The sequence below is a fragment of the Podarcis raffonei genome, chromosome 4, assembly GCF_027172205.1.
Source record: "Podarcis raffonei isolate rPodRaf1 chromosome 4, rPodRaf1.pri, whole genome shotgun sequence".
Lineage (NCBI taxonomy): Eukaryota > Metazoa > Chordata > Lepidosauria > Squamata > Lacertidae > Podarcis > Podarcis raffonei.
The window spans coordinates 100,696,303-100,709,961 of record NC_070605.1 but is presented as its reverse complement, the minus strand read 5'-3'; the positions used below and the strand labels follow the sequence as shown (position 1 = coordinate 100,709,961).

Sequence of the window (13,659 nt, the reverse complement as noted above, 5' to 3'; positions counted from 1 at the left end):
TGCATACATTAAATTATAAGATAATCACATAAAATTATTAATTATTGTTATTATTTGTTTGTTTGTTTATTTAAATAATTTGGAAGTGCCTCATATTCTACAGGTAATTGTAACCTCTAAAAATCATGTAACTATAGCAGCTGAATGAATACCAACATTTGTAACGGTGCAAAAAGCAGAGGTGCTAGAAACCAGTTTGCAATCCAGGAATAAAAATGTGTAGCTGTAGGATTAAAGTGCTTATTTGAATTATACATATTCCCTGAAGACTGTTAATTCCTGAAGGATATCAGGGAAATTTTGACTTCTGTAGGAAATGGAGCAGAAACGCAAAATCAAACCAACACTACACTGGTAAAATTCCCATTTAAACATTCTTTCTCATGGTTGCTGCTGAAGATCTTTAGCATGTGCAGCCAATTCACAGCAACAGGATTAACATATAAATTCATCTTCTACTTACATCAGCACATCCAGATGAGGTATTGGCATATGAGTCAACAATGTGAGGCAGCAGCAAAAACAAAACAAAACCCCTAATGCTATTCTACGTTGTATTAACAGAAGTCTAGTGTCCAAATCAAGGTCTAAGTCTAGTGTCCAAATCAATAGTCCTGCTCTATTCTGCCTTTGTCAGACCACACCTGGAGTACTCTGTCCAGTTCTGGGAACCACAGTTTAAGAAGGATATTAACAATCTGGGACATGAGCAGAGGAGGGTGACAAATTTGATCAATTGTCTGGAAACCAAGTGTTATGAGAAATGAATCCACTGCCAGAGGTTGTAAAGCTCCAGGTCCCCCTTTGCGAGTAGCCTGGGTCCCTGAAGACAAGGAGCCAGCAGAGAGTTCTGTCTGCATCTCTGCCTTCCTTGCCTCTTGACTGACATTCCATGATGAGTCCCTCCATCTCTGAAGAGCTGCCAGCCAATCTAAGCATCTGACCAAAAGCGCTGCTTGTTCTAATGGATATCTGGCTAGGCAATCACAGCAGCTGCATTTAAGGCTCTGTTTATTACTACAGTAATAATTTCAATCTAGACCAGAAGGAACAGTTCTCTCTGCAGACAATAAAGTGTAACCAAATATTACTAATAGTATCAAGTCACAAGGAACAAGTTGGGTGCAGCATAGTTCTATATTTTAATTTTAATTTAATTTAAATTATTGCATTGTTACATTTGCTTTAAGTTTTGGGTTATAAGTAGTGATACTTCAATACTATGCAATTATGCAATTATGGCTAGATATAGATATGTGCCTTACGCCCAGTCCTGAAACCCCTTTATTACAATTATTATGAGACACTTAATTTCATGTCACAACTAGAACCCAAAGATTCTTTTGTGCACACTCAAACACTGTGGAAATAATCCCATGCGGACATTTTTATAATGGCACAGCATAAATTGTTAAAATGCAATGAAAATAACGAAAGCGTCTCTGTATCTAAAATAATTTTAACTGATCCAAATCAAATTTAGGGGAAGGAATGTAAGTCAGTAGAACAGCACATGTTTTAGATTGAAAAGATCCCAGGTTAGGGTTATGTAGGACTGAGAAAGACTTCCCAGCTTCTGGGAAATGTCTACTGTCAATTACAAGGGCAGCCATCCAGTAGGGACCTGCTGCACACCTGACCTCCCATCAATCATGTCAGTGTGCTTATCAGAAGGGAGGGGAGGATGCGGCAGGGAGGCTGGTGCAGTGCAAGCACAGTAGCAGAGTCAATCCAGCACTTCGGCTGCTGCCCCTGCACTGTGCAGCTGCTGGGGGTCAAGGTGCATGTGGTGCCCCTTCCTAGGAGCCATTCATGTGTCAGTACAGACAATACTGAGCTAGATGAATCAATAGTCTGACCACAGGCAGTTTCCTATGATCCTTGAAAGAGCATTTGATAACAGGAGCAATCAAGCTACCTTTTCCCCCTTTTACTGAAGAAAATGCAAACTGAAACTTTGTGGGTGTGAGTGTGTAAAACTATGTGGCTATAAAGGTAAAGGTAAAGGTAAAGGAACCCTGACAGTTAAGTCCAGTCGCAGCCAACTCTGGGGTTGCAGCGCTCATCTCGCTTTACTGGCCGAGAGAGCTGGTGTTTGTCTGCAGACAGCTTCCGGGTCATGTGGCCAGCATGACTAAGCTGCTTCTGGCGAACCAGAGCAGCGCACTGAAACAGCGTTTACCTTCCTGCTGGAGTGGTACCTATTTATCTATTTGCACTTTGATGTGCTTTTGAACTGCTAGGTTGGCTGGAGCTGGGCCTGAACAATGGGAGCTCACCCCGTCACAGGGATTCAAACCACCGACCTTCTGATCGGCAAGTCCAAGAGGCTCAGTGGTTTAAACCACAGCGCCACCCGCGTCCCACGGCTATACTGATATGTATATCAGGTCTTGTGGAGAGCTTTCACCACTACCACCACAACATCAGGAATCCTGGTGCCTCAGACTCATTTATCTATACACAAGTATACAAGTCTGTGTATTTTAAATACCTTCACCACCACGCTGTGGGTAAAACCTCAGCGCCTAGGACTTGCCGATCGCATGGTCGGCGGTTCGAATCCCCGCGGCGGGGTGCACTCCCGTCGTTCGGTCCCAGCGCCTGCCAACCTAGCAGTTCGAAAGCACCCCCGGGTGCAAGTAGATAAATAGGGACCACTTACCAGCGGGAAGGTAAACGGCGTTCCATGTGCTGCGCTGGCTCGCCAGATGCAGCTTGTCATGCTGGCCACGTGACCTGGAAGTGTCTGCGGACAGCGCTGGCTCCCGGCCTATAGAGTGAGATGAGCGCACAACCCTAGAGTCTGTCAGGACTGGCCCGTACGGGCAGGGGTACCTTTACCTTTACCTTACCACCACCCATTCTCCCAGAAAGCTTCACACAACCTCTTAGTCACGTGGTTAGGCTTGAACATGAGATGAACTTCACCACCAGACACAGGATAAAGTTAATATGGGTTCCAGATAGATAGGCCGATCAATCAATAGATTCATACACACACACACAAATATACTGATACAACACATATTGGAGACTTACGGTGCCAGATGAGTTTTGCACCTTTTGAGTATGTACTCAAGGGCTACTGCTGCTGACTCTTCCCTCTAAATGGCATTCCCCTCAAGTCAATTATCCAAATGCACCACCAACTAATTACTTCCACACCTCTTCTCCTGAAGCAACTCCTCAGCAGTCCAAATTCCAACCGTCTTTCTCCTATAGTTAACTCCCAATGGAGTTTTAATTGTTCAACTAACTGCAATTTGCCTAATTTGAGCCCTGTCTAGCAAACCTTCAAACAATCTCTCTCTCCTGCCAAAAATGTCACCTAGCAACCACTGTTAAAAGGCTTGTCATGTTGTAACAAAACAGGGCCTCATGGCTATAAGAGAGGTTCCATAACGTATCTTCCTTTTAAACAAAAACATAACCAAACCCACACATATATAGCATTTCTCCACAGTACTCTTGGGGTCCTTTGGAAAGCATTTTCCCCCTGCCCTTCCTGTGTCAGAATTTCTAGCAGCCAGAATCCATTGAGACAATAATGGAAAATTCTTATTATAAGATAAAGATGCAAAGGGATCTAACCAGGATGGCAATATACAATGGTGCCGGTTTCTGTCTGTACCCATGCAGCCGCCCACAAAGGGTTATTATTACACTTTTTCTATTAACTTGGCTGAAAGAACAAATATATTAAATTGGGATGAGATAAGCCTACTTTGAAATCACCAAATCAGAACACACAGGTTTATCTAACCAAGGAGTTAAACAATAAATAAAGAACATGAAATTTCAATCAAGGAAATAAGTCTGTTATATATAATCATCTGAATGAGCAGATAGTGGATAAATCAAACTATCCAGTTCTTAATGCTATAGTTTTGCAATCTATAATATTTTCTATAAAGCATACGGCATAAGAAGGTATGAAGAAACAAAACAAAAACATAAGAAAAGATCTGAATGCTAGCGAAATCTATGTACCCTTTTGCCTCTGCTCTCCTCTGATAAGGTATGTTGAACTGCCTTACCATGGTATAGCTGTGAGCCACTTTCATAAGCTCTGTGCATCCTTGAGCATCTGCAAATGCCCGGATTCCCAAACAGTTAGATGGATGTAAAAGCTTCATGAGAAAATGACAGCACACTTCAACTACTTGAGGGAGCTGAAGGAGACACGCAGCTGCCAGGAGGTTTTCAATGGTATCTTCCTTAAGTTCCAAGCAACCTGTACAAGAGATTAAGACACACATGCAAATTTTGCTACTCATATGTGTGCATCACTTAAACTAATAGAGCCAATTGCAATTAACAAAGAAGCAAGAGGGGGGAAATACTTAATCGTTATGAAAGCAGATGAAAAATAGAAAAACTTCACACGATTACTGAGTCGTCAGCATGCTTGTGTTGGGAAAGTTTTAGAAGAAAATTTAATACTGCCCCCTTCTTCTCTGCACTCCTCAATTAAGTCTCCTTTATTAGGTGTCAGTTCTCCAAAAGAGTAGCATTGCACAGCTGGTTCACTGCAGTATAGAAGAATCTGGCATACAATATTACCCAGTGGTAATATTGCATTGCACTATAAAACAAATCATACATTTGAAGTATTGAGTAATCTATTCCTGTGAGATCGGTATCCTAATTTTTCTTTCACTGGATGGAGGACTGACACCATAATAGCTTTGTTTTAATCAGATTTATGAAGTTGATACAAGATGGATTCAAAAGCATGTACTGTAATTGCTAAATCAACTTACAGCCTTTAACCACGAGAGCTTGTGTGTCCAGTGAGGCAGCCTTGAGTCTATATGTGGACTCACTGTAAATCCAAGCGGTAACAATAATAAATTAGGTACAAACATCATACTAATGTAGGTTCTTACCAGAACCAGTGTGCTGTAGTGGTTAGAGTGTCAGACTAGGACCTGGGTTCTAGTTCCCACTCAACCAGGAAGCTCAGTCTCTCAGCCTAACCTCCATCTTACGGCTGCTGTGAAGATAAAGTAGAAGGGGGGCTACCTTGAGGTCTTTGGAGGAAAAGTGGGATAGAGAAATAATAAAAAATATTTTTTAAGTGATTGCAGATTCAGATGAATGCAGCATGTCGCCTGGGGGAGCAAGTTATGAATGGGTCAACACATTTTTGAAGGGGATTGAGATGGCTGTGGATTGAGAAGGCTGAAACGGGTTCTAATCTTCTACACATTTTCAAAGTAACTATGTCATCAACAGGATACCGGAAATCAAAGCCAAACTGATAGCAGATTCCTATTCTTATTCTGTTTGACAGTCACTTTATCTTGCCAAGGACAAGTCAAAGTGGCTTACAAGACTGACAACCACACCACCACTACCACACAGAGATACATTAAAACACAATGGCAAAAAAAATACATTTAAAATATCCCGCCCATTTCTGAAAAAACACAGACAGTTAAAGGCCATAAAGGAAAGTTTTTGCCTGGCTCCTAAAAATATGTAATGATGGCATTAGGAGAGTCTCCCTGAGGAGAGCATTCCACAAACAGGGAGCCACTGCAGAAAAGGCCCATTCTCGTGTAACCTCCCTTCGGACTTCACATGGGGGAGGCACACAAGGAAGGGCCTCAGATGAGGACTGCAGGCTATTAAACAGGCCATTTAAAAAGCACACATTCTATTGCTTTGAATGGGAGAAACAACTAAACACCTGTGGTATGTAAGGTGTTTTCCATCTAAGCAGATGGTCCTTCCAAGGTGTCAGAATTGCCAAATTTATGACAGATTGGGTAAAAGATTCCTATTTTAGAGGCAATGGAAAAAGCCACCCATGCAATGATCTCCCCATTGCTTTCAATGGGAGACCCAGATCCTCTTCTCCTGCCTGAAATGTCTGTGTTTTGCATACAATCAGCATGATTTTGCCCCTCCAAAGGATCAGACCTGCCAAATTGTAGATGGAACAAAATATTTCTCATTTTTAAATAATTCCTAATGTATATTAAAGGACACGGGTGGCGCTGTGGGTTAAAGCCTCAGCGCCTAGGACTTGCCGATCGAAAGGTCGGCGGTTCGAATCCCCGCGGCGGAGTGCGCTCCCGTCGTTCGGTCCCAGCGCCTGCCAACCTAGCAGTTCGAAAGCACCTTCGGGTGCAAGTAGATAAATAGGGACCGCTTACCAGCGGGAAGGTAAACGGCGTTCCGTGTGCTGCGCTGGCTCACCAGATGCAGCTTTGTCACGCTGGCCACGTGACCCGGAAGTGTCTGCGGACAGCGCTGGCTCCCGGCCTCTAGAGTGAGATGAGCGCACAACCCTAGAGTCTGGCAAGACTGGCCCGTACGGGCAGGGGTACCTTTACCTTTACCTTTAATGTATATTAATGATCTGTCTCTACCTTCCTCTCCCCGCTCTTCCTTTCTCTGGCCTATATAAAGGCTGTTCCAGATTGTTACATTTCTTCATCTCAACTGTAACAAATGGGGAAATGAATCCAAGAAATATATTTTTTTTTGTTTCATTCTTAATTTCAATTTCCATTCATTTTAATTATGAAAATTAATGAAGTAAATTGGCTCATTTTGTTTAGTTTTTCATTAATTTAAAAATCATGAAGTGAATGGATTCATGCTGTTGATTTTTTATTCATTTTAAAAACAAATGCATACTCTCTATAGTGGGGTAGTAGAGCTGGGGTAGAGAAATCACATATGGCAATCCATGCTTTCCTTTGGTTTCAGATAGTAAATTGGTAGAGTCTAAAAAGTCCGGGATACAAATTTTCATGGCCCTCTAGCAGCTATGGTGGCTCATTTACCAGAAGTAATGTTAACTCTGGAAGTATGTACAGTGGTACCTCGGGTTAAGAATTTACATCTGGAGGTCTGTTCTTAACATGAAACTGTTCTTAACCTGAGGTACCACTTTAGCTAATGGGGCCTTCTGCTGTCGCCGCCATGCAATTTCTGTTCTCATCCTGAAGCAAAGTTCTTAACCCGAGGTACTATTTCTGGGTTACTGGAGTCTATTACCTGAAGCGTCTGTAACCTGAGGTACCACTGTACTCGACTGTAACCAAACTAAGCCTCCTGGTATTTTGCTCTAGAGGGATTAGTTTGGTCAGAATCAAGTACACACTTCCAGAGTTAACACTAAATACATTACTTCTGGTAAATTGTTGTGCATTGGTTGCCAGATGTGAAATATATTGACATTATTTTCAGCTCTCCTACCCCACTCATGCATACTTCCTTTTGCGACATGCTTTCCAGGCACAGGTCCATGCTTTAAAGCACCATGTCCAAGCAGATTTTTCTTGTTCCAGTGCCTTTCCTGGGAAAACCCGTATTTTACCACAAAATCTGAGCAAGTATCAATCCATGGAACACCTGATTGCATTTTGCTCAAATTCAGTGGTAACAAAAACAAAGCCCTGCTTGAACATGCAACTTTAAAGCCTGGATGTGTGCCTAGAAATACAGCACAAAAGGAAGTCTGGGTGAGCCCAAAGTCTAAGTCAGCCAAGTGGCATGTTCCACTGGTGTGGACATGACATAGTCAGAAACAATTTTAGCCAGATAAGAGCCAATATGTGTGTTATAGATATATATATAATAATGTTTGGTGTGTGTGTGTGTGTGTGTGTGTGTGTGTATAATGTTTGTTTTTGTAACAGTGAGGCTTTAAAGCTGGGTATAATAGAGTGGGGGGGGGATACACGTCAGGCAAGGTGGCAATGGGTACTGGGCATGTTAAGAAAGTAAACCTATTGAGTACTCACATATGTTAATAATTTTCTCATTTTTTTGCAATTGCAGAGAAACCATTTAATTTTAATCTGATCACTACAGCATAAATTAGGCTAATCACAAGTGTGATGCTCAGCTTCCCACAGCTATAGTTCAGCTGTTCACCCCCGTATTTAAAAGTCCTTGACTGGGACAACTTGACAAGAACAACAAACTTGGTTTGTTGAGGAAATTTACAGTTCTATCCTAAATTAATCTTCATTCAATGACTCATATAAGGCTTACAGAAGCAAATGCCAGATAGAGCAGGGATAAGAACTATTGTAGTCGACGCATCAAATGACTTACCACACAAGTAACTAGCCTCACAAGAGGTCATTGTAATGATTGGTGGGGCTGCTGTGACTTTTCTAATCAATGAAGAGGAACTGGAATCTTCCATTAATCTCCTCCTCTGACCTTACACTGCTTGTGTGAATGGGTCTTCACCTTGCAGCGGTAAGCCAGGGCAAGGGGACATCACCTCACAGTGAACACAACAATTTCAACATGGGCTGTAAGCTGCAGTTGAACCAGTGCTTTGTGTTACCCCGCCCCCCTTATTTATGAAATGGATGATAGGAGTGAGACATCTATTACCAATATAGTGGCGGCAGTGAACAGTTCCAGAGATTTGTAAGTGCCTATTTTTTCCCCACGTCCACTGGGTAGAATAGTAAATGACAATGAGGCATGAGAAAGAGTGACTTGTGTACAGTAATGAACTTCTTTACAGCACCTGCAGATACAGAGAGAGAATGAATGAATGGATGGATAAATGTATGAACGCACAGCAGGGTAAAATGAATGCAAATACATCATTAAAAGGGTCTAAAACAATGTTTATAATCTGGAAAAAATGAGACAGATGTGAAATGGGAATACCTGTGGCTTGCGCTACCATTGAGTACCTCACTTAAACTTCTTGGCAGCAGTTGGGAGCTCTGATAGGTAATTACAGATTCCTCTCAGACAAAATCTTGAAAAGGTTGCCTGCAAGTATCCTTCACATGTAATTGGTAATCTTGCCTTCAGTTTTGTCAGACTACGGTATATTTGTATTAAAGGAATCAAAGAGATTGCAGAAAAAAAATTATTGTACTGGAAATACTTAGGAAAAAGATATAAAATACTACTTTTATTACCTCCTCCTCTTTGTGTGTCTTTCACCATTCACTGAAGACCTGACCAGGCAATATATCTACATAAATCTAAGTCTGTGTGGGGAGGAAAGGGGATTGCACTTGCTAGTTCCAGCCTTAGTATTCATTTTGCAGAGTCCCTGTGAACAGGCTCTGCTGGCACATTCTGTACCCTTAAAAACATGCAAATCCTATCGCCTTGGTTCTATACATAAGTTTGGATTGATGCACTATTGGGGAGTGGGGAGCTGAAGAATAAGGTGCAAGCCTTTGCTCAGGCTCATGAAGGCTCATCCACATAGTGCTAAACCATGGTTTAGTGGTTTATTCAGGACACATGTTTCTGCACATCTGCATGCTAATATTCTATGTTCAGGGGCTAAGTCCTTCTGGAATATCAATGCTTGAAGAAATACAGTTCAAATGGTGAATTGGGAAATCTTTCCAATGTAATTCTGGCCCTATTCCAGCCATGGATAGCCTGATGTCAGGCTGGTGGAGCCTGGTCCTACTAGCATGGCATCCAAAATACAAAGAAGCAAGCATGCATAATATTCAGATTGTTTAGCCTTTGCCAAGGGAGAAACAGAAACAAGTCATAGATCTAAAAAAATTAAAGTTTTTAACTAAAAGAATACTGAAACAGAAATTAACTAGGAAATTACAAGGATTTCCTAGAAGAAAGAGAGATGGCGAGGGAGAGATGGGGGAAGGAGAGATTGTGGGGTGAGCTGGTGGCACAAATGCACAGTACGGCTTTAGCCTGAACAAGATGAAGGTGGGAGAGTGGGATTGTTGCAGGAATGAGAAAAAAGGCAAGAACATTGGGTTAGAGAGGAGAGGAGAATGATTACATTGAGGACCTCTTTGAAGACAACAAAAAGGATGATTATCTCGGGTTGTGAGACAGATGCCAGTCATCATCTCAGTTTCCTGGGTAGCACTCAGGGGAATAACAGACTAGAGGGGCGAAGGAGCAGCACAACTTAGCAACACAGAAAGGCAGGGTTAGTGTGCCCAAGCACTTATAGACTTGGGATTTAAAGAACTTATAAACCAGATATGGGAAACCTTTGGCACTTCAGATATTGATGAATATCCATGGCCACTGGCCACGCTTCCTGGAGTTGATTGGAATTGTACTTCAACAACATCTGAAGGGACAAAGGTTCCCCACGCCCTGGGGTGGCCCTGGGAGATTGTTTCCAGGTGGTACAAAACAAGTATGTTTGTCCTCGGCTTGATTAACAAGGGAGGAGGGGAGTGGTTGTAAGTGACTGAGGTTTTCTTAGAGTGGCTATAGTACACTATATTTTGAGAATGCCTTTCCTCTTACAAGGATTCTGGACAGCCAATAGGTGTTACAGTGAAGAATCATTATATTATGGAGAGAAGAAGACTGATATTTATAACCTCAGGAAGTACCACACTATCTTAATAACACAGGGGTGAGGAACCTCAGGCCCAGGGACTTTCTCCATACATTGTGGTGGCCTATGTTCAATTTGGTCAGTAATAATCTGTGCAAGACTGCTTTAAATTAATGTCCTATTGCTTTGTATGCAACCAAAGATACATTTTTTTATCAATACAAAGCAAATGATGGGCCCCTTAAAGTATTACAGAGTCTTGGCCTTTTAGAATCAATAAACGTTTACAACAAAATCATAAAAAGGAAGTTCAGCAAACTGCATGTATCTCTGCATTACAGTTCCATTACTAACAAGTTTACAACCAGTGCTTGGGTGGCAGGATATTTTTGACACAATCCCATTATGAATACTAATATTATTTGTGTCACCTTGATAAGCACTAAACAACTTCTGAAATTGTACGAACGACAATATATAATAATATATACAAGGTGTTCAAACTGTTTTAACCCTAAGGACAGATGCATTCAGAATCTGACCTCTTCCTGTATCTGCCATCTAAAACATTTGAAGGTACCAGATTTAACTAAAACTTTGTAAAAACCATTCTCTCAATTTCTGCAAACCCTTAAAATAGCTAGGTGGAACAAAAGGAGTGCAATGGAAATTCTTATACAATGGTGCTATTTTAGAAACTATTGCAAATGTAGTTGCTTTATTCATCTGTATGAGTGCGTCAAAGAGTCTGCTTCAAAAGCTTCCTGGCAAGCTCCATTCCCAAACTCTTTTTATATCATACAGATAAGGCTAGTTTCACCACTAGGATGAAACGACCCTCTTCCAAGAGTTATTGTTTGTCTCCTCCAAGTGTTCTCTAAGAGATCACCAGGGCTGGCTAATGATAACCCATGTTACATGTGGGCCAGTTCTGAGATGTCAGAACTTAAAGGTATATAACTGGACAAAATTTTTCTCTGCTGTATATGGAGTCCAATCCAGAGACTCTGGTGCTTAACAACTTGCTGATGGTCTGCCCAGAGCAAAGAGTTTATTGGCGCTATCAATTCTTACAGCACTGGCCACGTCTTGAAGGGAAAGCAGATGCTTGGATTCAGATAATCTGTCACTGAACATGTGTCCCCCAACACCTGGACCTCTCCTTTGAAGAGAAAATCCAGATGGTGGTACACAAATGAAAACCTATTTGAATAGTCAGATAGATGTTGCCATATTGGGTGAAGATTTATTCTCCTCTGCATATTAAAACGTACATATATTTTAAACTAGCCACTCTTGGTTAGCTAAGTAATTGGCATTCTGGGAGAAAATAAGCATAAATTGCTGCAATATGTTATTTATACATTTGCATAATACATACCATGTGAATTAAAGTGGCAATCCTAATGAAACAGTAATTTCATTTATGTTGTAATGAAAGCTCTGTATTGAGTTATCATAGTAAAACTACATAGAGTAATCCCATTATAATAAGGGAATGTTTTAACAAATATCTTAATATTCAATTAAAACACTTAATGGAAGTGGGAAATTTAGTTAACATAAACATTACAATGTATATGTGTGTGTGTATGTACACACACACACACACACACACACACACTGTTTCATCCTCAGACTAAACATGTTTTGCTTTAAAGATATTCATTACATACTGAAGTTTTAATTTATTTTGCTGAGGGTGCTGCTTGGTCAGAGATACATTAAAATTTCATTGTCAATAAATGCATGCAATTTGGCAGTTTAATTTTCTACTCATCTTCCTAATACCCTCCTTCTCTAAGGGTAGCATGCTTTATTTAAGCTAAAACCTTATCAGTTCTGTGCAGAGCTTGACATTCTGCTTGTAACCACGTACGTTTGTGAAAGTCTCATGTATTTTTTATACTTCAGTGAACAGGGTGTATTTCCTGTATTATATCAGGATACTAATAAGGGTCTAACTGCACATTACACACCAACATATGTAGCAGTTCACCGGCATTAAAAACCAATGATTCTATCCCAGTTCTGGAAGATGCAATTTAGAGTAGACATGGGGCAGACTAACCCCTTTCCCGCTCCAAACTATAGCATCAACCACACATACACATCACAACACATTTGATCAAGCATTCTGAAACCATACACTGCATACTTCTTTGGAGAAGGTCCATGCTCACATGCACAAAGCAAACCTGCATTAAGACCAACAACTCTTAGACCTCAAAAGGGTGACTGGCTCAGGTTGTTAAGGGTCAAGGGCATAATTCCCTCCCACAACCACACACAACAATTGCTGATAACCAAAGGCCCTCCCACATCTTAATTACAACTATTAATTCCTCTCCAGTGCACAGGCAACTCCAACAAAGAGCATGGGACACATAAATACTACAAAGACATGGCATTCAACTTTCGCTCATCTTTTTGCAATTCTTTGCACTTACCATGGTTCAGATGTGTCTTTGTGGTTAAAGAAGTTTCCATTTAAGAAAATATAATTTAGTCATATTATTCCGTACCTGTATATGCAAATTGAACAAGATCCCAGAGTGCACTTGGGTCAATGCCTTCCATTTTGATCTCCTCTTGCTTGGCTTCACAAACATCACTTGTAAACATGGCAGCAAAGTAATCAGAAACAGAACTGAGAACAAGTCTGGGAAAAGAAAAGAAGATCACAAGTATTAATTAATCCATTACATTTCACATTAACTGTTAAACAGTCCTGTTCTCAATGTGCTCAGCTAGAAGCAACCTGCTGTATGCAAATATGCAGTCAACAAGGTAATGATGGACCCATATTGAGGATGATGGAAGTCCCAATATATGGAAGAATTTTATTTTATATGTAAAAATTTCTTTGTATGTGAGGTGATGTGTGTTTTGTTTGTTTGTTTGTTTTTTGTTCTTCTGTGTGGGAGGGATTTAATACATAAAATCAATAAAGATTTTTAAAAATTAAAAATAGAAGCAACCTTCTGTGAAATTCAAGGGTGGAGAACTAGTAGCCCTCCAGATGTTGTCGAACTCTAACTCTCATAAGCCCCAGCTATTCTCCACCCGTGCTTTAAGAACAGGAAATGTTTAAAAAAAAATGTCATGAAAATCAAGCACACTAGTTTGACTCAAATGGCAATCCTATGCACGGTTATCTAGGATTAGGACCACTGTATGCATGGATAGGATCTCACTTTAAGAAAGGTTAATATTTCATGAAAATCAATCAATTTAAAAGTAACATTTAAAAACTACACATCACCACACACCAAAATTAGTAACACATTTGTTATTTTGATTTAAGGTCAATCAATGTCAAACAGCTATCAGAGAATAAGCATTAGCAGGTCAAGAATGTTGATACCACACAA

General features: G+C 40.6%; 1 protein-coding gene across 4 annotated transcripts in view; it reads right to left on the bottom strand.

Annotated features, from left to right (window-relative positions):
* The window catches only part of KLHL1 (kelch like family member 1), a 134,687-nt gene that overhangs the window by 90,430 nt on the left and 30,598 nt on the right, over positions 1-13,659 (bottom strand). For all 4 annotated transcript variants that reach the window (XM_053384691.1, XM_053384688.1, XM_053384690.1 and 1 more), the window contains exons 3-4: positions 12,811-12,947; positions 4,041-4,237 (exon numbers count right to left, since the gene is read on the bottom strand). In XM_053384691.1, coding sequence (XP_053240666.1) covers positions 4,041-4,237; positions 12,811-12,947 — 334 coding nt within the window. The remainder of the gene's footprint in view (positions 1-4,040; positions 4,238-12,810; positions 12,948-13,659) is intronic.